Source organism: Catharus ustulatus, chromosome 26 (assembly GCF_009819885.2).
Source record: "Catharus ustulatus isolate bCatUst1 chromosome 26, bCatUst1.pri.v2, whole genome shotgun sequence".
Lineage (NCBI taxonomy): Eukaryota > Metazoa > Chordata > Aves > Passeriformes > Turdidae > Catharus > Catharus ustulatus.
In genome coordinates this window covers 7,137,003-7,161,369 of record NC_046246.1, presented here as the reverse complement: position 1 = coordinate 7,161,369, position 24,367 = coordinate 7,137,003, and the positions used below count along the sequence as shown (strand labels likewise).

Sequence of the window (24,367 nt, the reverse complement as noted above, 5' to 3'; positions counted from 1 at the left end):
GGAATGGCCTGGGTTGGAAGAGTTGTTTTCCATGTATTGCAAACCTCCCACAACTGTGGCTCAAACTCCTTCCCCAAAGGGAAAGGCCTGGGTGCCCTGATTGGGTTTGGGAACTCGAGCCTTGGCAGCCCCAGGTAAAAGCAGGAGGTTGCAGGAGCAGCCCTCAGGTGAGGATAAGGAGCAGTGTCCAGTCACACAACAAACACATCCACCAGTTCTGGGGGAACTCAACTTAGGAGCATGTTCATGGCTCCCATGGCCACACACACCTACTCTGAAATGGGCAATAAAGGAAAAAACAACCACAGAAAATAGTGCACAGTTCAGAGCTGAATTCCAGCTCCTTTCCCACAGCTGCTCATCAAGGCCCTAAAAGGAGAAGTTCCTGACAGTGCACAAGCAGTGCCTTGGATCACACACAGCTGGATTTAGGGGCAGCATCTCCAAACCCAGGGAGCAGAGAAGAGGCAAAAATGCAAAAACAACTGAAGGGATCTCAGAGTTAAAAATAATTTCACCTATGAACATTGAAAATTCTCTAAGTATGTCATAAATGATGCACAGAGTGCTGGAATGGTTTGGGTTGGACAGACTCTAAAGATCATCCCCTGTTCTACCCCTGTATGGGCAGGGTCACCTCCCCCTGTCCCAGCTGCTCCAGGTTGTCCAGCCTGGCCTTGGGCACTGCCTAGGGATGCAGGGGCAGCCACAGCTGCTCTGGGCATTCCAACACAGCTCCTGCAGGTTTTATCCTCCTTTTAACATTCCCTTGAGAACCAAACCTCCAGGAGGGACTGACCTCCAAGGGGGGACTGACCGCCGGCACCCATCCAAGCACTGCCCCAGCCCCTTGGCAGCGAGCTGTGCCCAGGCCAGGCCCCCTGGCAGCCCTGTGTCCCTGTACCTGCTCTGGATGGAGCAGCCCCATGTCCCCAAGTCCCTGTACCTGTTCTGGATGGAGCTGGCAGCTCCAGCCCCGTGTCCCCATGTTTCCATGTCCCTGTACCTGTTCTGGATGGAGCTGCCCCACCCCCATGTCCCCATGTTTCTGTGTCCCCACGTCCCTGTGTCCCCATGTCCCTGTGTCCCCATGTCCCTGTGTCCCCATGTCCCTGTACCTGTTCTGGATGGAGCTGGCAGCCCCAGCCCCATGTCCCCATGTCCCCACATTCCCATACCTGTTCTGGATGGAGTTGGCAGCCCCAGCCCCACATCCCCATGTCCTCGTGTCCCTGTACCTGCTCTGGATGGAGCTGGCTGCCCCATGTCCCCATGTCCCCATACCTGTTCTGGATGGAGTTGGCAGCCCCAGCCCCGTGTCCCCATGTTCCTGTACCTGTTCTGGATGGAGTTGGCAGCCCAGCCCCATGTCCCCACATTCCCATACCTGTTCTGGATGGAGTTGGCAGCCCCAGCCCCATATCCCCATGTCCCCGTGTCCCTGTACCTGTTCTGGGTGGAGCTGCCCCAGCCCCAGCCCTAGGTCCCTGTGTCCCCATGTCCCTGTACATGTTCTGGATGGAGCTGGCAGCCCCAACCCCATGTCCCTGTACCCGTTCTGGATGGAGCTGGCAGCCCCATGTCCCCATATCCCTGTGTCCCCACATCCCCGTACCTGTTCTGGATGGAGTTGGCAGCCCCATGTCCCCATATCCCTGTGTCCCCACATCCCCGTACCTGTTCTGGATGGAGTTGGCAGCCCCAGCCCCATGTCCCCATGTCCCCATGTCCCTGTGTCCCCATGTCCCCATGTCCCCGTACCTGTTCTGGATGGAGTTGGCAGCCCAGCCCCATGTCCCCATGTCCCCGTGTCCCCATACCTGTTCTGGATGGAGTTGGCAGCCCCAGCCCCATGTCCCCATGTCCCCATGTCCCCATGTCCCCATACCTGTTCTGGATGGAGTTGGCAGCCGCGTGCATGGCTGCGGCCGCGGCCTCCTGCGCCTTGCGGTTCATGGCGGGCGGGGGGCACATCCCGCTGGCCACCTGGGGGGGCATGTTGGCCATGTTGGGCCCGTAGGGCCGGCTGCCCATGGCCCCGTGGCCCATCCTGCCCGGGGGCAGCCCGCTGTAGGGCGGCACCCCGCTCTGCCCGTGCATCTGGCTGCCAGCCCCCATGGGGTTCATGCTGCCCCCCATGCCCGGGCTGGGGTAGTTGGCGTTGGACATGGCGTTGTAGTTTGGCTGCCTGGGGTAACCTCCTGGGGAGAGGAACAGAGGGAGCACAGCATCACCCAACCAGCTCGTGAATCACCACAAGAATCTTCTATCAGCAAATATCTAAAGATTGCTACCGGAGATGAGGGGGAGTGCTCACACCTCAACACAAAGTCAAAGAACTTGCATATAAGCCACATAAAATGTGTTTTGACACAGCCAAGCATCAACATCGATTCAGAAGCTGCCTGAAACTCTCCCAAACCTCAACCCAGCACAGAGAGCTAAATGGTCCAGGACAGGATGGAAAATCCCACATTAACCCTTCCCAAGGCACCTCCCTCTCCAAAGAGAGCCATCCCCTTGTCACAGTTACACGGGAGGCACAACCTGCTCATTCCTAAAGAGGAGGAACAATCCCACTTTTAGAAGTACAGCTATGCCTGAAAGCAACATATTCCATCAATCCCAACAGGAGCAAAGCTCTGGTGTCGCCCACAGATTAAGAGGGGACAAATCAAAGCATTTATCATGGAATCATGGAGTGGTTTGGAAGGGACCTTGAAGATCATCCCACGGGCAGGGATCTTCCTCCATCCACCTCCAGGGATGGGGCAGCCACAGCTTCTCTGGGCAGCCCCAACAAGACAGGAGGACAGAGAGAGGCCCTTGCTGCTCTGTGCCCACCTTGAGGTCCGTACTGGCCGCCCTGGGGCCCGTAGCTGCCCATGGAGTTCTGCTGGTAGGGCCCCATGCCCGCGTGCATCTGCGCTCCCGAGGACTGCCGGGGGGACAGGGCTGAGCCGGGCTGGGGGGAGCTGTACTGGGGCATCTGGGGGTTCCTCTGCATGTATCCTGCCAGAAATGGGACAAATGGTTAGTGCAAAGCATCCAGAGCTGCCACAGCACACACGTGTTCCAGTCCCCAGCACTGACAAAATCCTTCCAGCCACAGCCTGGACACATTGTGGTGGTTGCATTAAGGAGCCAGTGTTATCTGAGCAGATAACAGATTCAATTTCCTGTTTTAGCCAGAAAAAAAAAACCCTCAGTGTCACAGCAGAAGCCAGTACAGCTCTGCAAATCCTTGGGGCTTCTTGTTTTTGGGTTTTGTTCACTTGTTTTGTTTTCTCAGGGTGAAAACTCTGTATCTTCAGCCAGGAAAGCTGAAATTTTACATGCATTTTTCCCCCCCAAATCTTCCTTTTTCAAAGAGGAAAGGCACACAATACTGTGAGCATCCCTTAAAGAAAGCACATTAAGAAGCCAGAGAAAACATCTTAGAAGCCAAAGTTTGGATGGAACATTTCGAGGCCAAACAGCCACCAAGAGCTGAATTTACTGCAAGGTGCTCAACACTTTGGCCTGTAACCCTGGGGCAGCTCTCCAGTGCTGTGTCCCCACCTTGTCCCCAGGCCAGGGGATTGAACAGCCCCAGGGCTGGGGCAGGGACCCACCTCGGTCCTGCGCGATGCTCGACTGGTTCATGGAGGGGTGCAGGATCGTGTCCGACTGCCCGCTGGGAGGGCGGGGAGGCATCTGATTGCCTGGGCCACAGAAGGGACAGACAGCATCAGCAGCTGCTCTGCACAGCCCCAGCAGGCTGCAGAGCCACACCCCAGCACCCCACAGCCCCACAGCCCCCCAGCACAAAGGATGGTGGCCACGGTGAGCAGAACAACAGCCAGTGGTGACATCAGGGCAGGGCAGGGACCCTGCTGGGTCTGCAGCACCCACCCAGAGCTCCCAGCAAACCAGCTCAGGAGAGCACACAGTGCTGACAAGGGGCACCTCTTCACTGGGCACCAGATCCAGCCCCAGCAGAGCCAGAGGTGAGAGGTGACAGAAAGGTGAGAGCTGAGAGATGGAAGGTGACAGGTGAGAAGAGAAGAGAAGAGAAGAGAAGAGAAGAGAAGAGAAGAGAAGAGAAGAGAAGAGAAGAGAAGAGAAGAGAAGAGAAGAGAAGAGAAGAGAAGAGAAGAGAAGAGAGTGACAGGTGAGAGGTGAGTAAAGAGGGGTGACAGGTGACAGGTGAGATGAGAGAAGAGAGGAGTGACAGGTGAGAGGGGTGACAGGTGAGAGGGGTGACAGGTGAGAGGGGTGACAGGTGAGAGGTGAGAGGTTACCTGGGACTGCAGCAGGGGAGAGGGGACCGGAGCGGGACTGAGCAACGCTGGCTGGAGATCCAACTGGGGAGGGGGAGGGTCCTCTGATGCCTGGCAGGTGAGGAGAGGTATGTGGCGAGAAAGGAGACTGAGCTGGGTTACTCTGCTCTCCTTGGCTGCTGGAAATCCCTGATGTGCTTACTCCAGGGCTCAGGGCTCCTTCTGTCCCCATGGGCAGGTCATCTATGGAACCAGACAGGTCCTGCAGGGCACAGAAACACGTCAGAAAGCCCAGAGGCACGGGGCTGCTGTCACACACCGCCTGTCCCTGGGCATGCTGCACACAGGAGCCACTGAGCTCTGCCTGCTGCTGGTACCAAAGGCTGCTGCAGACTGAGGCAGCTGCCAGGCGTGTCTCATCCTCAAGTCTGGACCCAGGAGCTCCTGAGATGGTTTGCTGCTGGCCCAAACAACTGGATAATTCTCCTCCTTGCTGCTTTTAATTCAGTTTAGAATGGGAAGTTAAGGAATGCACCAACAGCACACGTAAAACTGCAAACACAGGAGACAGTCCATGTGATCATGGCTTGGAAGGGAAACGTGGCTCAGCCTCTGAAAGACAGAAAACTCCTGCCTCACCATAATTAATTCATAAACCTCCTATGAGCTGGGAAACTACTCACTTGAGATGGATAAAAACAAACTAAACAGAGATTTAAAAGAAAACCATAAAATACTCTTCAGGGTTCCCACTTCCCTTTCTTCAAAGACAGCAAAAATTAGCAGTTACTGCATCAACCTGTACAGTTGAGCTTTTCTCGAAGGCAAGGCTAGAAAACACCCTTCCTCCTGCATGTATTCACCTTGGAGAAGAAAAGCACAAAAAGCCTGGGAGAGCTGAGAGCTCCAATTGCCACAGCAGCAAAGTGACAGCGTCAAAACAAGTGTGCAAACAGGGACCAGGGCAGGAGCTGGGTGCAGAGCAGAGTCCCTGTGTGCTGGTGACAAGGGCCACCAGCTGCTCGGGCTTGGCCTGCTCTGAATGAGCCAGGAGCAAGTGGCAGCACTTGAACAGAAAGCTGGGAAGTTGTAACTATTCCAGGGATTAGATAAAATCTCTGCCAGAGGTTCAAAGGATCACAGCAGGTGAAGAAGCGGAGGCCAAAGCTTACCAGGACTTCACTTACCCTTCCTAAGTCTTGCAGAGCAATCAGCTCTGGATCAGAAGGGTTCTGGGTGAGCCCTGAGGGAATCCCAGGTCATTCTCCCTGCACAGAATTCAGCTGAGCAGCACAAGCAGAGCCAACCTCATTTAAACCCCACAGAGAAAGGCTGAGCCAGCTGATAAATCACCTGGACACCCTGGTTTCATTTACCCTGACAGCACAACTCCTGGTTCAGCAGCAGTTCAGGGAATGTTTTCCCAGCTCTGGCAGTGCAGATGGAGCTGGAACACCAGAACTGCAACTCATCACTGGGGAGCAGGAGCCCTCCCAGCCAGAGCTAGCTGCCAGGGGATGTGGAAGGGCTCTGAAGCCATGGAAAGGGGAATTGTGGAGGAGTAACATCCCCTGTGTGACAGGGACACTCAGAGGGCAGAGCTGCCCTCAGCATCACCTTCAGGGTGGCAATTTCCTCTGTTTTAATGGAATTTGAACAAAAATGCTTCTAACAAATGCTGGCAAGTGTTAGAGTGGAGCTGCAGAGCCCAGACACTTGGTGGGATGATTTAGTGCAGAGCTTGTCCTCCCTCCCCTCCCATTACTGCTCCTGTTGGAGAGCTCATTTCCTGCACCACAGTCTCTGAGGTGTATTTGCTTACTGCTCAAGTATTATCTTCCTGAGAGAAAAAAAAAAAAAGGCTTTGTTTTATTTCAATGAAAGCTAAAAAACTGCAGAAAAAGCCTAAAAATAGTGTCTGAGATCTCTTGCAATTTTCACTACTTTCCTACTGTAACATCAAAAGCATTGCTCCTTTATGCAGCTATTTGGGTGTTTTTCCCTGGACAACTTTGACAAATCCCACATTCCTACTGCGGAAACCATCTGAAGTGGGAGTACAGAGACATTATTTCCAACATTTTGCATTAAAAAGCGTCAACCAACACAAACAACCAAGAGCAAAACGCTCCTCTCGCTGAGATTTACTGCACCCAACGATACAAGACACACAAAGATCCCCCCAGAGCCCAGGAGGGATCCCAGAGCCCAGAAACCAGTTCAGCCCAGCCCAGAACTGGAGGGAAATGCTGCCTTGTCCCTTCAGGACATGAAGGTGGCTTTATTTGAATCACCAAGTGCATCCAAACACTTTTCCTCATCACTGAAATGAAGCTGGAGGCCAAACCCATTTCCAGCTCTGGGATTGTGCACCACATAAGCTCCTGGTGCTGGGGATTTCAGAGCAGTTAAACCTGAGAGCAGAGGGGCAGTGCCTGGGCTGCAGAGATGAGGGGCTTTTAGGCTCAAAGGGAAAAAAAAAAACGCGTGGAGGTCACTGCTCCATGGCCTGGGCAATATTCTACAAGGCTTGGTAATGCCAGACATGAAAATATCTGCCAGACATGAAATGAAGGAACGTTAGAAATGGTTTGAAAATGAACTCCTAAGGAGCAGATAACAATCTGCAGAGCTCATGTCTTCAGCCTTGCCTGGGTATCCATGCTGTAGCTCTTTCAGGATTTAAAAACATCCCATTTTCAGTGCAGGGGGATCCTGAGGGCTGCACCCTGTGGCCCCTCTGCATTGCTGACACCCCATGAGGGACCCCAGAGGAGCAGCAGAGCTCCAGCTGAGCACCAGGCTCCCACTCAAATGAGTTTATAGTGAATTACACATCCCCCTTTCCTGGCTGCAGGGACAGCAGCTGAAACAGGACTGTGAAAATCCAGTAACTCCTGAAGTGAGCTTCACCTCCAAAGACATGTAAGTTTTATGAATTCCAACAATAAAGTCATTTCCCAGCAAAGAAGGGTTCTGCCAGCACAGCAGCATTTTCTGAGTGTGTTATTCAGCAGGACTGAGCTGCTCAGAAGGGAAACTCCTGCAAGGGGAAGGAGAAAACATGGACTGGAATGGCTGAGCCCCAGCAGCCCATCCGTGGGGAGCTGCTTTCCTCCCACCAAACTGCCAAGCACCAGGGCACCAAGGGTTAACTCAACCTAAGGAACACCCCCAGCTCTGATCCCCCCAAACCAGGGCTAAAGGAAATCCCTGCATCTCCCCACAGCCTGTTTCCAGGGCAGACAGAGCAGAGCAGCCTTTAAAAACAATAAAAGCTGGTGGAAATAATGGAGAGCTGCTGCTGTCAGGGGGCTCTGGATGGAGCCCAGGAGCAGAGGCTGGGAGGTTTTATTTGCCTCCCATGGAGCATCAGGAGCAGGAGAAGGGCTCTCCCCTTCCCTTGCAGGGAGCCCAGACAGGAGGGGAGGCTCAGCAGCAGCAGCTCTGCCAACTCAAGGAAACGTCAGGGGCTGGAGAATTTCCTCACGTGTTTCCAATGTGTTTTTTATGCATTTTATTGCTCATCTGCCATGCAGATCAAAAACGCTGGAGGGATTCCAACTATTTCACACAGAATCTCACACTCCAGGCTGGCTGCAGCCCCAAAGCCTGAGTTTCTTCCCTTGAAAGGCTGCCCAGTGTTATTTTGGGCTGTGACCTGATAGCGGAAGCCCACGGGGACCCTGGAGCAGAGCGGTTCCAGCTGCTGTGCATGCCCAGGCCAGGCTGGTGCCAGGGCAGGGCTGCCAGAGCTGCTGACAAACAGCACTGGGCACCAGCACCCCCTCCCACAGCCCAGCAGAACCATCCTGCAGTCACACAAGCTGCAGATCTCACCCTCTGCCCTCGCAGGGAGAGGGGCTGCCAGTCCTGGCAGCACCAGCACAAGGTGGTTTGTGCTGGAAATTCTTTTATCTGGCAGCAGGAACCACCACCCCTCTATCTGCTACAGCTCATTTGTTAAACAAATAGAGAGATGAAACAGCCAGAAACGCTTAAGATCAAGGTAACAAAACCCCAGAGGAGCAGAGAGACCCAAGGCTCTGCTCTGGCCCGTGCCAGGATCAGGAAGAGCAGGAACACTGACCAGGAAGCAAATGGGATTCCTGAGCAGGGACTGCAGCTTCCCCTGCCCTGCCCTTCCACGTGGGAAGTTGGGGGCACAGGGAATGATCAGAGCTCCAGGCACACTCAAGGAAAGGATGGCTGAGAGCAGCATGTGGTGCAGTTTATAAACTCTGTAAGGCCAGTGGTTTCCAGAAGATGCTCACAAGCAAGAGCAGAGAACAATGGCTAAATTTATTCATTCCCCAATTCTTTCTGAAAGGGAAAAAGCCTCTTCCTTCCTTCTAATTGAAACACTCACTTTCTATTACAAGCTCTTTTTCTGTGCAGTTGCTTTTCCACTTACTCAAGAACTGCCACCATTTAAAAATCACAAGCTTGTCCTTTCCTTCCCCTTTATTTCCACACCCAAAATACCTCAATCCTCTCTATCACAACAATCACACAGCTGACTGGCAGGATCTCCCTGCTATTTTGGGGACATGGATAGACTTGTTCCTCCTTTGGCAGCACAGACAAATCCTGCCTCCCCTGCTCCACAGCACACTGTCTCCTGGAGCCCTCCCCGTGCTGCACACCCACAAAGGAGCCTGAGGTTCCCCAGGTGGGACAGAAGGGGCCCTGCAGCCCCAGTGCCTTCCTGCTGTGCCTCTCCCACCTTGGTCCCCAGCAGAAATCAGAAGCTGGAGCATGGGAACAAGTTCAGCTCCAGTGCAAACCCAGAGAGATTTATCATCCAGTGTCTCCAAAGCTGACAAATCAAGAGTCAGAACAGAGATTTTCCAAGTCCTGTCCTATCCCAAAAACGCACAATTTGTGCCAGGGGATGTCCCTCATTCCCCTTCCTCTGCTCTTCTGCCAGCAGTGACTGTGGACAGGAACAGGAGAGCATCCTCCAGCACCAAAAGCACCTCCAGGAACGTTCTGCTGTGGGTATGGGCTGGACAGGGCACAGAGGGGATGTCCTCCTTCAAACTGGGACAAGACCAGCAGTCAGAAGGAACAAAGGGGTTTATTTGCAGTGGAATCACTGGGATTGACCCCTTGGACATGTCCCTGGAAGCTTCTGACCTCTGATCTGAGCAGGGATGACATGAGAGCACCTGGAACTGAGTTCAGCAGGAGAAAAATCCGCGGAGATCCTGGTACCAAACCGAGCGTGCCACAAGGACCTGGAGTCCTCATGTGCCACTCACCCACCCCCACAGCCCTCAGAGAGAGGAAGGAAGTGCCAGACTTTACTCCTTCAAGGGGAAAACACCTGCCCACTAAAACAAACAGCAGTGAGGTAACAGCAGCAAGGCTTCAGCTCCTGCTCCAGAGTCCACGTTCCCTCCCTCCCCTCGCAGGGAGCTCCAGCAGCACTGACAATCACAAACCTAAGATGGGGACTGGAACATGCCAGGGAGATTTGGTGCAGTTTCCTTGCTCAAAAAAGAAGCTGCAAAGCTCCTTCTTGCAGGCTGGCTTCAGACAAACTGGGAGAAGCTGCTGGCTCGAGCTGCACTGCAGGGAAGGGAAGGGAAGGCTGGCAGGAGGAGGGGCTCGGTGCCACACCAGAAATTTCACTCTGATTGCAAAAATAAGCTGCTGCTCTAATCCAGCTCAGTAAATGTAGGTGAGTGTGGCTGGCTGGCAGGGAGCAGGCACAGGATGGAGCAGGAGGACAGAGGGAAGTGCTGCTGGCTGTGCCACATTCCTGCACCGGAGCCTTGTGGAACAGCCGCAGCAGCCATTGATTTTTCAGAGGTCGATACTCCACTCCCACAGATCTCCTCGGCAGGAGCTTTAATCACATCTCCTGCTCCTACCCTGGGCCACCCCTCCTTCTCTTCCCCCTCCAAATAAAATAAAATAAAATATATTTTTAAAAAAAAAGGGAGGGCGAGGGGGCTTTCCTCCCCCTCCTGAGCGTGGAGCAGACGAGCAAATCTCATCTCGTCTGTCTTTGGAGAGCAGAGATTCAGAGCTGTGGCTGCAGCACAAAGTAGGGAAGGAGTAACATGATTCACCACAGAACAAGATGTCGCTGGAGGGAGAAGCTGCCATGTGGAAGGGCAGCATTCCCACCCCAAAGTGCAGGCTCCTCCACAGGGCTGGGAGAGCACAACCCCAGACAAGAGTTCCATTTAACCCCTTGGAGGCTGCTCAGCTGCCAGAGGTGCTGCCAGCTTTGCAGGAAGGCTGGTACCACATCCAGCATCCCAGGCAGCACCAAAATGCCCAATTTTTCCAGACAGGCAGCGTCACTTGAGCTGTCCCAGCACAAAGGATACCTCCAGCTCCTGCAGCAACACTGACCCCAAAACAAGAAGGGAAGAGGCAGGAGGGTCCAGGCACAGGAGAAGCAATGTGGCAGCAGCACCAGAGGATGCTCTCTGGATTTCTGTGAGTGGGGGATGCAGGGATCTCCAGGTCATCACTGGGAAAGGAGGTGGCAGAGGGAAATGAGTGCAGCCTCAGCTGACAGACAAGACTTTTGTTTTCCTTCCACAGGTTTTTAGGTCTCCTCATCCAAGCTGAAGACAAATCCCAGCTGACACAGAACTCAGAATCATGGAGGAGGCAGGAAATTCCCCTTGCTGTGCCAGGACATTCCCATTCCCCAGCTTCTCTGGAAGGTGCTCTCCAGGCTCATGTTCCACACACTGACACTCCCAAGCATTTATTTAGTCATCCCAGTTTGTGACTGTGCCACCAGGCCAACCACCCCAGCCCAGTGGGCAAAGGCAAGAGGCTGAAATTATTACAAAATTCAAAAGGCCCCTGTTCAGGCAGTACTTTGGATTTTAAGATAAATCAACTTTTAGTATTCTCATCAGCCTCTGAAACAACTAACAATGACAGGATCAATTTATAAAAAAACATACAGCTCCAATCCCCAGGAGTGATCTGGGATCAGCACGGTGGGCTCTCCCTCTGGCTGGGCTCAGTTTGGATGGAAAGGGAAGAGGACAAGGCTCAAACACCCAAGGTCAGACTCAGACTCACGAGAGGCTCCTGCACCTTTTGGGTCTGCAGAGACACCAACCAAGCCAGCAGCACAAGGGAGGGGAAAGCCTGAGCTGATCTCCTGGCTGCAGCACGAGCTGCTGGGGGAGCAGAGCCTGGCTCACCTCTGGACCCTGCAGCAGCTCAGGGACACGTGTGACAGAGCACAGAGAACATCCCAGACCCCAGACCAGAACTGTGACCCTGCAGGAGCTCAGGGACACGTGTGAGAGAGCTCAGAGAACATCCCAGACCCCAGACCAGAACTGGGACCCTGCAGGAGTGCAGGGACACGTGTGACAGAGCATGGAGCATGTCGGGGACCCCAAACTAAAACTGTCACCCTACAGCAACACAGGACACGTGTGACAGAGCATGGAGCACATCCTGGATCCCAAACCAGAAGTGTCATTGCAGCACTGACCAGGGACACATGTGACATCCCAGACCAGAACTGTCACTGCAGCAGTGACCAGAAGATGTGTGACATCCCAGACCCCAGACCAGAACTGTCACTGCAGCCCTGACCAGGACACGTGTGACATCCCAGACCCCAGATCAGAACAGGGACCCTGCAGGAGCTCAGGGACACGTGTGACATCCCAGACCAGAACTGTCACTGCAGCCCTGAGCAGGACACGTGTGACAGAGCATGAAGCACATCCTGGACCCCAGACCAGGACTATCACTGCAGCCCTGACCAGGACACGTGTGACATCCCAGACCAGGACTGTCACTGCAGCACTGACCAGGGACACGTGTGACATCCCAGACCAGAACTGTCACTGCAGCCCTGACCAGGACACGTGTGACACCCCAGACCCCAGAGCAGCAGCCCCCTGCTCCCAGCCTGGCTGGGGCTGAGCACAGCAGGGCCCATCCTGGGCCAGGGCAGCTCCCAGAGTGCTGTGAGGAGAGGGCAGGGCTGGGCTCTGGGGCTGGCTTTGGGGAATGTGAGCCAGGCTCAGGCAGGAAGCTGAGCTGAGCTGCTCTCGACCAGAATAGAAACAGGAAACGAGCCCAGCAGCGCACGCGGCCCCGGCGCTCCCGGGGGATGCTGAGGAGAGAGCAGCAGCTCCAGAGCGGGGAGCCCAGCCCAGCACAGGGGGATTGCTCCCCACAAACCCCCAGGATTGCTCCCCACAAACCCCCAGGAAGGTGGGAGCAGAGAGAATTGCCACAGGGCTGAGTGGGAAAGGCGACACCGAGCAGCTGAAGGTCTGGAGATGCTCTCCACAGTGAACAAAATGTAAAAACCTGGGGAAAAGGAGCCATGCAGAAATGGTGGGCACGGCCACACAACAAGAAAACCTTGGGAAGAGGAGCACCGAACAAGGGGAAATCCATTTTTACCTTCTGCTGAAGCCCCTGAAGGAATGCAGGGATGTGCACTGGCAGTGCCTCAGGTGCTGCTGGCTCTATCTGCATACCCACTGTGCTGCCCTGCTTTGAAATGCACACACTGCTAATCCCTCTCCTAAGGCAAGCAATAAGACAAGCTCAAAAGGCCAAACACAAACCAAACAGAAGCAGGAAGTCCCATATGGAAAGAGAAAAAAAGGAGAGGGGAAAAAAAGAAAAAAAAAAGGCTTGAAGTGACCAGCAGATTGAAGTATAAAAGGTTCTTTCTCCCTGCCTCCTGAAAAAGTTGCCAAAATGATTCATTTTAAACTGAAATTTTAAGGAAACACGCTGGCTGCCTCCCTCCCTGGCAGCTCTGGCAGCTTTTGCTGCATTTCTGCCTGTTGCATTGATTATTTCCAGGTCAGGGGACGCAGCTGACAGAGCTCAACTTTATTCCACTTCAAGCACTCCCAGAGCAGCTGAAGTGACCGGTTGGAAAGGATGGAAAATCCAAGTGGTGCTTCCTGACAACCTCCAGTGTCCAAACTCGGGAACTGCCTGACTGAGGGAGAGATAATCCAACCAAAACCACCCCACCACTGCTGGGGACATTCACTGACAGGATTGTTCTGCCAAAGCTCTGCAGCCTCATTCCTCTCCCCACCCAACAAAACCTCATTTTCTTAAATCCACACTGCAAAGACCCAAGGCCAGAACCCACATTCAGAAATTAAACATGGATCAGGAATATTTTCAGCTGGTTAAAATCCTTTCTGCCATTGATAGGACACTTCTCAGACCAAAATTCATAGATGAACCAGAGTGAAACACCACTAAATAAATAAAATAGTTTCCCAACAGTGCAAAATAGCAAAATACTCAGGTTAAAACGATTCCCACTCTACAACAAGAGGAAAATAAACTGCCCAGGACAGGAGGGGGTTTCTCCCTCAGGCTCACCAGCACACTGACAAAGCTAAGGACATTCTGGGGTGGGAATTCCAAAACTTTTGCCCCAGTTTCCCAGTTTGCTGCCACAAAAATTCCAACATAACCTTGCTGTGCCAGGACTCCAAACCCTGCCAGATGCCCCAGACCCAACCTGATTCCTCCCATGGCTGCACAGAAGTTACTGCCTGGAAATGTTTGACTCCTTCAGCCTCAAAATCCAAGACTCAAAAGTTAAAGTTAGCACTGAATAAAGTGGATACAACTCTCCAGGAAGAATTTTTTGCTGAGGAGAAGAAACTGGGGAATCTCCTGGGAGAAACAGATCTATCCCAAGGATTACTATTCCCCCATTACACCCAGACACAAAAGACTATACCTCACTTCTCCTGTGCAATTGCAATCTAAGTTTAGTTTGGCTGCAATCCTGATGGAGACTCCCTAGGGAAGCAGTGAATTTTACAGAGAAATTCCTCACCTTGCCTGCTGCAGGAAGGGAGAGCAGCCAGGACACTCACAGGGCTCTCCAAAAGGCACCAGGGAGCCCCAAAGCTCAGGAGAAAGTTCAGTTAATCAGGAGAAAGTTTAGATAATGACACCCCAATCCTGAAGGCTCCACCCAGAACAATCCACAGGACATTCCTCACAAGATCCCAAAAAAGTCACAGGAGCTGAACAAGCTGATAATGTCCCTGCCAGGAGATCAGCACCTCCTGACAGGGTGAGGGACCAGCCACAGGGGGATGGACCAGCCACAGGAATATTCCTCCTTCACTGCTGACAATTCCAACATGAGCATCAATGCCCAGTGTCAATGTGCAAAGGCCAAGCATTTGTAAAGGCCCTGGCCACACAAATTTAACATTTCCCAAGAACCTAAAAAGCAGGAATCTCCCTTCCCTGCTGGGGCTGATCTGTGTTTAATCCAAGGTGATGCAGGGAACGATTTCCCCAATTCCAGGATACCCAGTGAGTTTTTCCTCAGCACCCCCAGGCCTGGCAGGGGGCTCAGGACTCTGCAATAAAATTAAAAGCCCACAAACAAACTCTGCTCCTCTAAGTCATCCATAATGGCAAAACAGGGATCTGGGAATCCTCCTGAGCAGGATAAAACTTTCTCAACTAGACAGACTGAGCAATATCAGGAAAATAAAAAGAAATTGATAGTGCCCTTCCAAGGAGCTCTTGTGCTCCTGAGCATCCCCAGGCCAAACCCTGAGTTTGATTGATCACTGCAAACTGAAACAAGGATTTGGCTGCCAGCATCCCAGAGATCATCACCCCACAGCAGCCCTGGCTGAAGCCTTTCTCAGCTGCTGCTGCTCTGCAGGATCCCAAAGAAACAAGGAATTATGGAAGATGCACAAGTGAGTCTCCTTTTTTGAATTTTTTGCCTACTAAGGAAGAGAAAGGCCAAAACCACACCAGGGTTGAGTAAGCTAAAGACTGCCTGGTTTCTTAAATGCAAATTATTTGGTGGCAAAGCCAGGAAAATCAGATATTCCCTTGTTTCTAGCTTCCTCCACTCCTGCAGCTGAGATGGATTTCTTTTCTTAGACTACTCAGGAGAAAGGGACAACTTGAAAAGGGCCAAATATATTTAACCACAAGGTACAACACCAACTCCCACTTGGTGCTGAGAAGGAGCCACTTCTGCAGAGCCTCCTTACTAATTCCTATAATCCAAGTCAGAGGGATCAGTAGGACTCAGGCAGGCTCCAGCAGCAGGGCCTCTGAAAGGACTTCTGAGCTACAGCAATTTCTTCAATTACTTCAGAGCCTTCACTTCTCCCGCGCTCCTCGCCAGAGATGGGTCACATGAAGAACTTGTGGAGAGCCAGAGTGGAAAGAAACATGCTATTTAAAAAGATTTTTTTTTCCCCCCCAGGCCTCAGAACAAATTAAATCTTTGTAATCAGGGTCCAAAAGGCAAAAAGAAAAAAAAAGAAAAAAGAAAAAAAAAAGGGAAGAGGAAAGAAAAAGCAACAACCCACAACTACTCCCATTAGGTGGTCAGAACTGGAATCATTTTGTGTTTTGGGTGACAATTTGTACCCACGATCCGAAGGCATTATTTCAAGGGGTTCATAACAAAGCTGTTCCCATTGCTGGGAGCAAAAATAACTCAGTTCTACACACAGCTCACTCCTCTGGCCAATCCAGCTGCAGCTCCCAGCACTGACTTAGCCAGTGGCTACAGAAAAAAAATAAAAACTCACTCACTTCCTACTGGTTAGAACAAAAGTTACCAGCAAAACTGGAACTCAGCAGCTCCAAACTTTTCTTCCAAGCCAGAGGCACAGACCAACTTCTGCAAGCTAACCTAAACTTTCAACCCTTCTCTGTTTTCTTGATGTTTTAACACGAAATTAAATTACTCTGCTGGAACACTGGGCACCGACCTCACCCCCAACTGGTCACTGCACATTCAGATTTAGGACACCAAAGAAAATATAATTCTCCATCTGCCAAGGCAGGAGCTCCTTGGGACTGATCCTCCTCACTCCAGACACCATCTGATTTATCTTTTTCACCAATGTTCACACACACTGGACCAGAGCAGCTGAGATCAGCAGCCCAAGGATCCCACGGAAGGCAGGGGTGCTCCAGTGCCAACCACCAGCGCCACAGTGGGCACAGAACAGGAAAACAAGGTGGGAAGGATTCTCCCTGGAGGCCAGGGCTGCTCTGCCAGCAGCCAGGCACTGCAGACCTGCACAGAGAACCCAGAATGAAGCGCTTTAGGTTGGACCTGCAGAGCAGAGCACTCAGGGTTAAACTTCCCTCTCAAATCCATTACTTTTGTAAATTACATTCAATCTCCAGTGGGAAGCCAGAAGCTAATGACTTAGTAAAAAGCACAGGCAGCCTCCATGGCTCCCATTTCCACCTGGAATTCTACCAGTGCTCATTTCTCCCGCTGTGCCCCTGATTGCCCCGGGCCCAGCCCCACTCACCGGCAGGCTGGAAGGTCTGGACTGAAGATTCAAGTTCATGTCTTCTTGCCCTTTACTGGAAGCCATTGAGGGAGCAGAGGATGCCTGGGACCCAAATGAGTCTTGAGATAACTCCTGAAACATCAAGCAACACCAAAGGAAAGGTCATGGATGGGACTACAATGAAGGCTCTGTTGGAACTGCTCTGGGATGTTTCACTTTGTGGCAGATTTATGTGCCCAAAACAGGAGGTGAGAGCCAGGACTGGAAGGCAGCACCCACCAACACTGCCAGGGTGCTGCTCAGAGCTGGGAGCACAGCTCCAGGGCCATGGCAGCCACTGCCCAGCCCTCCCTCACCCCTGACCCTGGGGATCCTGTCCTGGCTCTGCCCCTCTGCTCTCACCTCCACCACCCCAGCCTTGCTCCAAACCCCTCATCAGGGCAACTCAACCAAACCTCCCCCCTCTCACAGGAGCCCTGGCTGTGCTGCAGTGTCTGCTGAAGGGTCCCAGCCAGCTTTATTTCTCCTCCCCACAGCCAAGTTTTACTTTTGCTGGCTGCCCCACCTGCGAGCCACAGGAGACGCTCTGACCATTGTCCCACCCAGTCTGCAGTGCACACTTTAATTAATTAACCAATTTGAACTCAGAGAGCAGCAGGATTGCCCCCATGCTTTTCCAGGAGCTGGGGGAATGCCCCAGGAGAGGCAGCAGAGCAGGAGCAGCCTACCTGAGGCGGGGGGAAGCGTTGCTGGGAGTAGGCTGAGGGCGGCTGCGGCTGCGCGGGCGCGTACGACGAGGAGGGGGCCGGGGGCTGCTGCTGCTGCTGCTGCTGCTGGTAGGGGGACTGGGACTGCTGCTGCTGCGAGTAGGGCTGGCCCTGGGCGTGCTGGGGGCCCGGCTGCTGCGGGTACGGGCTGGGGGGCTGCTGCTGCTGCTGCTGCGGGTACGCCGCCGCGGGCGCCGCGGGCTGAGCCTGCTGCTGCTGCTGCTGCTGCTGGTACGAGGGCTGGGGGTGAGCGCTCTGCGAGGGAGGCTGCTGAGAGTAGGGAGGCTGCTGCTGCTGCTGCTGCTGCGGGTGAGGGCTCTGCTGGTTGTAGTAGGGAGTCTGGCTCTGCTGCCCGTAGGCGCCGGGGCCCTGCTGCCCGTACGGAGGCATCTGCACAGGGAGAGATGGAGGCACAGCGGTCACAAAGGGGATTCTCACACACACACACACACACACAGATCCTGCTTGAGAAGCAGGAATTCAGAATTCAGAAAGCTGTGCAGCAATGCACTGGAAATGCCACCACCTAGACAACAGCCACAAGTCACTGGTGTGTGACGTTGCTCTTGGCAGTGACCAAGGTTTCACAGGCATCATAGCTAAGGTTTTAGGGATCTCTGTCTGACCACCCTTCAACAAAAGTAACACTGAAGGGAAAGATTGCTTGCTCCAGCAAAAAAAAAAGAAAAATTGCCTTTTGAATCCTGCAAACAGTCCAGCAGGCGCCACTTGGATCATGTAATGAGCCAAAACTGACCTGGAGTCATTTCTTGTGCAAAGAACAGCTGTGTCTCTACCACAGCACAGCAGAAAGAGGATCTCCCTCCCCTGCTGTTTATTTTCCCCTTGCTGGACTCACTGCCCCTCTTGGACACAAGGATTCCCCGGGGTATCAATCCCACCTGGACACAGGTGTGGCACAAAACCCAGGCTGCAGAAAAGCCCTTTTACCCAAATATCCTCCCCAGCTCATAGCTGTACCTGCTGTGCATAGGAGATGCTGCCCATGGCGCTCTGTGCCCGGCCCTGCATGCCCATGGGGTATCTCTGGGGGCCCTGGGGGCCGTAGGGCTGCCCGGGGTAGCCGTGGCCCTGCTGCGGCCCCGCCTGCGGCCCCGGCTGCTGCGTGTAGGGGTTGTTCCCTCCGTAGGGCTGGGGCCTCATCTTCCCCATCTGATCCATCGGGCTCGAGGGCTGCAAGGCAACAGGAGACACGTGAGGCACGTCAGGACACGGTGCTCTGTTCATTTGAACATCACAGCTCCCCAAAACCCCGCAGAGAACGGCGCTGAGGGGAAGCCGCCTGGCTCGTCCCAAAGTTACACCTGGAATTACTGCAGCATTCCTGCTGCCCTTCCAAGGCCACCACTCCACCAAGAACAAGCCCAGGGTGAAGTCATTTAATGCTGACATCTCTCCCGTGGCAAGGCAGGGGAGAAGGGGGGAAGGATTTCCAAGAAAAATCAATTATCAGTGTAAGTGGCTTTTCCCCATTGTAGGGAGTAGTTTAATGTCCAGATATTCCACAACAAGGCAAATTTAGGCTGAAAATTTAAATATTCACAAGAAACACTGCTTCTTTCACGTGTAACAAGGTCTCCCAAAACACTACAGGCTGTTAATTTACACTTCTGCATTTCAATTAATGCACACTGATGAAGTAACACTGGGCATTGCTGCTGACATCCACAGTCTTCAAGACTAGTTTCATTTTTTAATGTTTTTTTTACATGTGCTTTGTGCCTGCTGCCTTTCGGAGAATAAAGAGTTTCCAAATCAAATTTATTCAGATGCACATAAAAAATTTGTTGGCCTTGAAAGCCAGGTCCCTGAGCATTAGAGCAGAGACAATGAGATGAGTGAGTGGAGAAATGCAACTTTCCTTGGACTTCTTCATCTGTGCTACCCCTGCCTGGAGCCAAGATTTAGGAACAGCCAATTGAATTTCCTGAAAACACTGTAAACCCCAAACCAGGGCTTTTCCACCCTGGCAGTTATTCCCCACTAAAGCAAGGGCTGCTCTGGGTGGTGACCTCTCAATGAATCCCAGCCCAGTCCTTAACCTCCATTCCTGGGGCTGAATGGGAATCCTCCCCTGAGCTCCCGGTGACCTAACTAATCCCAGGGAGATGTTTTCCACAGATCACCATGACAATGGATCTCTATTACACCATCCCTTCCTGCCCCAGCCCTGGGGTGCTGTTTGTGCAGATCCACCCTCTCTTGCTGAGCTCAGGAGCTTGAGGAGTGGCCCTACAGGTCTGCACAAGCAAACCTCACACACAGCCCAGGCTGGAAACCCCACTGAACCCCAGAGCAGCATTTCACTGATGTTTGCAGAATCCACCCTCTTAGGGGGGAAAAAAGGAGTTCTTGCAGCATGCTGCACTGGAGGAAAGCCTTCCCCAGCAGCCAGCACAGCTTGGAGCCCCAGCACACATTTGTGTGGCCAGCTGGCTGTGCAGGGTGGCTGCCAGGGAGGCTCAGCCCCGAGCCAGCACCAGCACAGGGACACCACGGGGCTGGGACTGAGTGGGGATGGCAGGAAAAGCCCCACTGCTGGCAAGGGAGAGGCTGCTGGCTCACAACACTGGGCTCTCTCAGAGCCATGTGTGTCCTTGTGGCACACACGGATGGAGAACAGAGCCCAGGTGCACCCAGCAGCTCAGGGCACCCAACTGAAGGATCCACCAGGATCCAGATCTGCCCCAGGACACCCCAGAGCCCCAGGCTGTGCCTGAGAGCCTTTCCCAGCTGCTCCTGGAAAGCCAAGCCCCCCGAGTTTGCCACCCTGTGGAGCTGCTCCCAGCCCAGCTCTCCCTGCACAGCTGGATTTTGGATGCCCTCCCACGCCCAGCTGTGCTGGATGTTCCCATTCCCGTCCATCCTGACACCAAACCGATCCTGAACAAGTTGGATTCCACGTTTTAGACCCCAAGGCAGCCCCAGATCCCTGCCCTGGGAATGCCAGGCACCCACACAGGGTCTGTGCCAGCTCAGAGAAGGAGTTTCCATTCATGGGGGCAGAAAAAAAGAGATCTTTGAAGGCTCTGGTGGAGCCCTCAGAGCTGCAGGGCCTCAGCCCTGAATGGAGCACCCATGTGGAGCTCCCTCACACCCTAAAGGATGCAAATGGTGTTTACATCTTCCCAGCAATTGTCCCTGATGCTTCCCAAGCCCTGCCTCGTGGGTATCCCCCTGCACTGCTGCCATCTCCTCCCTGCCCACGTTATCCCCTTTGGTATGTAAAATCGGGGCCACCAGCAGCTTTCCCAGCCCCTGGCTTTTGAGTGCAGCCTGCTCTCACCACCCCCAAGCACTCACATCCTCCCTTCCACCTGACAAAGTGCAGCTCTGGCTTACTGACTAAATACTTGAGCATCTTTTCCATGTGTTACTTGCTTCCTCCTGTGGTTGTAACTCACCTTTGCAGCCCTCCACAAGGGCAGCTTCTCAAATACATTCTTTTTCGGGTTTTTTTTTTAATTTTTTTTTTCCAAATACACTCACACTACGTGCTGCCACCCCTGCACTGATTTTCTTGTCTGTGGTCACCCACAAGACCAACCATCTCTTCAGGGAGGAGAAAACAAGATGAAGATTCACTTTTCCATGACTCCTACAGGAAGCACGACAACTACCAAAAAACTTCCAAGAAACTTTTGGAACTGTTTGTGCAGCCATTAAAAAAAAATTAAAAAAATAAAGAGACAGAGAGAGAGAAAAAAGGAAAAGAAAAAAAAAAAAAACAGAACACAAACCCCAAACATCTTTCCAGGATGTGACCAAGTCATCACCTTGGCTGCTCAGCGTAGGAGGACACGAGTGCCTCAAGCTGCCACCCTTCCACCAGGCCCCAGCACAGAGAGGCTGCTAAAAACAAACACTGAGAGCATCTCCACTGCAGCCTTCTGGATAAAATCCTATCTCCAGCAGGAATGTAAACGCCAATTAATCCCTAATGAAGGAACTATTTCATACACACACACTCCTGACTCGTAGCAAGGCTAATTCCTGCTCCCTGGGGTTGCCCTGTACATCTCAAGTGCTGCCATGTGTTGTTTCTTCCTTCAAAATATCCCATTAATTCAGAATATCTCACACATCTCTGTTGCTGACAGGGACTTGGTGCTGCTGCTCTGGCTCCAAAAGTCACCAGCAGGAAATTTCCTGGAATCTGCTGCCCCAAAACCCTTCTAGGGAGCTGAAGTCTCAAGAAAAGAGGCAGGGATGGGTGCAGGGCTGGTGTGAGGATGCAGGAGGAGCAGAGGCTGCACAGCCCTGGCACACGAGGTGGGAGCAAGAACACGTCAGGATAAACACAGAAATACCAAATCCTGACTGCAAAGGGCTGGAAATTCTCCTCTGGGCAGATACATGGGAAATCCTTTCAATAGGAAACCACAGGAGTAGATTACTGTGATTGCACTTCAAAAGCAAAGGCCCTGCCACAGAGAGACATAATTGAGAGAAAGTGTTGCTCCTTGATCACTGAAGTCCAGACCCCCTGCTTCCACCTCCCTGCATTCACAGAAATTGCTTTATTCTCCCTCATTCCCACTATCTCTGCTGTTGTGTAACACCACAAGGACCCAAACTCCACAAAGCACTGTCCTGCCAGAGCCAAACTCCCAAAAACAAACTTGTGTGGTTTGGTGTGTGACGAGAGCGGCCATAAACCCAGAGAAACTGCGGAGTTTTTGGGGTAATTTCGGATATTTCTAGACTAAGAGTTTGTAACAGCAAGCCCAGAGTGGGTTCAAATTGCCGAGTTCAAAAGCTCTTCAAATCACTCTGTGTGATGTGAAGGGTGTCAGGCCCCCGTAATGAGGCAGTGCAGTGAAACCAGCTCTTCTTCCCAACAACACCGGGGCTTTCCGTGAGAAACAAAAAAACCTCCAAGCAGACAAGAGGATTCCATCAACAATTCTTTTCAGGTTCTGTTCGGTGGAAGAGAAATTTGGCCTCTTGAATGAATAGCTTGGTTAAATTGGAGAGGACTTGCTATTGGTCCTGTCAGGAAAATGAGTAAAGGGAAGAGCAAATCCCACTTTGGAAGCAAGAGCCAAACCCTCCACAGCTGTACAGAAAAATGGAATTCTGACTTTCCCCATTACCTTAGTAAAAATTTGTATTTTATTGGGCCAGAGGAAGAAAAGGAAGGAGAGTCATTCACTGAACTCTCCCATTCCAAATCATTCAATTATTGGCAAACGTGGGTGTTGGCCACAACTGTTTTCTTCAGCTGCCCCCCTGACCCTCCCCAAAAAAATAAGAAGGCTAAAAAAACAAGAGAAAACCCCTAAGCTCTCACCTCGGCTTTGAAATCTTTCCCTGACCAGCTTTGTTGTCCGTTTTTTGTGATAAAAAAATAATAAAAAGCGTTGCTGGCTGTTTAACCGAGAGAAGCCCTAATTGATTCCCACAGTCATTAACCTGCATTTTACCTCGGAGAGTGGTAGTTAAGGAAGTCGGCACTGCTATTTATAACTCATCTCAAATTGAGGGCAGACTGCCTAAAATCTAACACATCCCAGCTGTACTCCTGTTTGAACTGGGGCCAAGGGAATTTTTTAAAGCAATCTTGGCACTGAATGAATGACACCAGCAGCTCGAGCGCGTGTGCCTGTGTTGTGCTGACGTAGCTGGAGGTGGAAGGGACGGCTGGGCTCGGCTCGGGGGGGCCGCTCCGCTAATCCCGCTCCCAAAGCCCGGCTCAGCCCCGAGCGGAGCCGCCCACCCAGAACCAAACACAGGAAACGGCTTTTCCTGCGCAACGCCTTCGAGTGAGAAAAGCACATGGCTCATCTGCATAAAAGCAAAGGCACGCTGCTCCTGCCAGCGAGGTTCTGCTCCTCGGAATCCCCGGCCACGGAGAGAGCGCCTGGAGCCGAGCCGGGGATCCCGGCAGGGCAGGAACAGATGGAGGGAGCCGGGCAGCACCAGCACTGCCTGGTGTGAAGGGAGCCGGGCAGCACCAGCACTGCTGGTGTAAAAGGAGCCGGGCAGCACCAGCACTGCTGGTGTGAAGGGAGCCGGGCAGCACCAGCACTGCTGGTGTAAAAGGAGCCGGGCAGCACCAGCACTGCCGGGTGTGAAAGGAGCCGGGCAGTGCCTGCTGCTCCAAAGGGAGCCGGGCAGCACCAGCACTGCCTGGTGCACAGAGAGCCGGGCAGCACCAGCACTGCCGGGTGTAAAAGGAGCCGGGCAGCACCAGCACTGCCTGGGGCACAGGGAGCCGGGCAGCACCAGCACTGCTGGTGTGAAGGGAGCCGGGCAGCACCAGCACTGCCTGGTGCTCCAAAGGGAGCCGGGCAGCACCAGCACTGCCTGCTGCTCCAAAGGGAGCCGGGCAGCACCAGCACTGCCTGGGGCACAGAGAGCCAGGCAGTGCCTGCTGCTGGGGCACAGGGGAGCCTGCAGAGCCCGGGGGGAGCTGCCAGCTGTCCCCAGCGCTGGCAGTGGCCAAAGGGAGCCAGGCTGGAACGGGCAGAGCAGCAGCACTGATGGGGACACAGCGCAGGGCTTGGGGACAAAGTGCTCACCCCCGGGAACACCTCTGGGCTGAAACCAGCCGGTGTTGTGGATGAGGGATTCCCACCCTTACACCCCCAGACTCCTGCCCTTTCTCCAAGGACACTGAGATGCTGCAGCACCGAGGCACCAGAGCCCTGAGCAGGGCAAACCTCATCTGGGGTGAGGGGATCACTCACCAAGCTCAGGGATCATGAGCACTGCCAAACACAGCCAGGCACTGCCCAAAGCTGGCACAGAGCCCCGGGATCCACCAAAACCAGGCTGTGGTGATGAAACACAGGCACAGCTGACCCAGAGCATCCCCAGCACAGAGCTCAGGACAGGGCACACAGCAGCGCCCAGGGAGAATCCAGCAAAGCCCAGCCTGGGCTGCTCACTCGTGTCTGCACATCACACACTCTCAGACCCATCTGTGCCCTCCAAACCCACGGCTGGAGCACTGATACAACCCAAAGCCATGCTCGTTTGGCTCACCCTGCTCTGGGAGCTCTTTCATCTGCTCTATTTCAGG

General features: G+C 53.2%; 1 protein-coding gene across 2 annotated transcripts in view; it reads right to left on the bottom strand.

Annotated features, from left to right (window-relative positions):
- Window positions 1-24,367, bottom strand: part of ARID1A (AT-rich interaction domain 1A) — a 52,785-nt gene that overhangs the window by 13,510 nt on the left and 14,908 nt on the right. For both annotated transcript variants that reach the window (XM_033080857.2, XM_033080858.2), the window contains exons 2-8: window positions 18,301-18,513; window positions 17,281-17,709; window positions 16,571-16,684; window positions 4,284-4,524; window positions 3,615-3,704; window positions 2,845-3,012; window positions 1,889-2,201 (exon numbers count right to left, since the gene is read on the bottom strand). In XM_033080857.2, coding sequence (XP_032936748.1) covers window positions 1,889-2,201; window positions 2,845-3,012; window positions 3,615-3,704; window positions 4,284-4,524; window positions 16,571-16,684; window positions 17,281-17,709; window positions 18,301-18,513 — 1,568 coding nt within the window. The remainder of the gene's footprint in view (window positions 1-1,888; window positions 2,202-2,844; window positions 3,013-3,614; window positions 3,705-4,283; window positions 4,525-16,570; window positions 16,685-17,280; window positions 17,710-18,300; window positions 18,514-24,367) is intronic.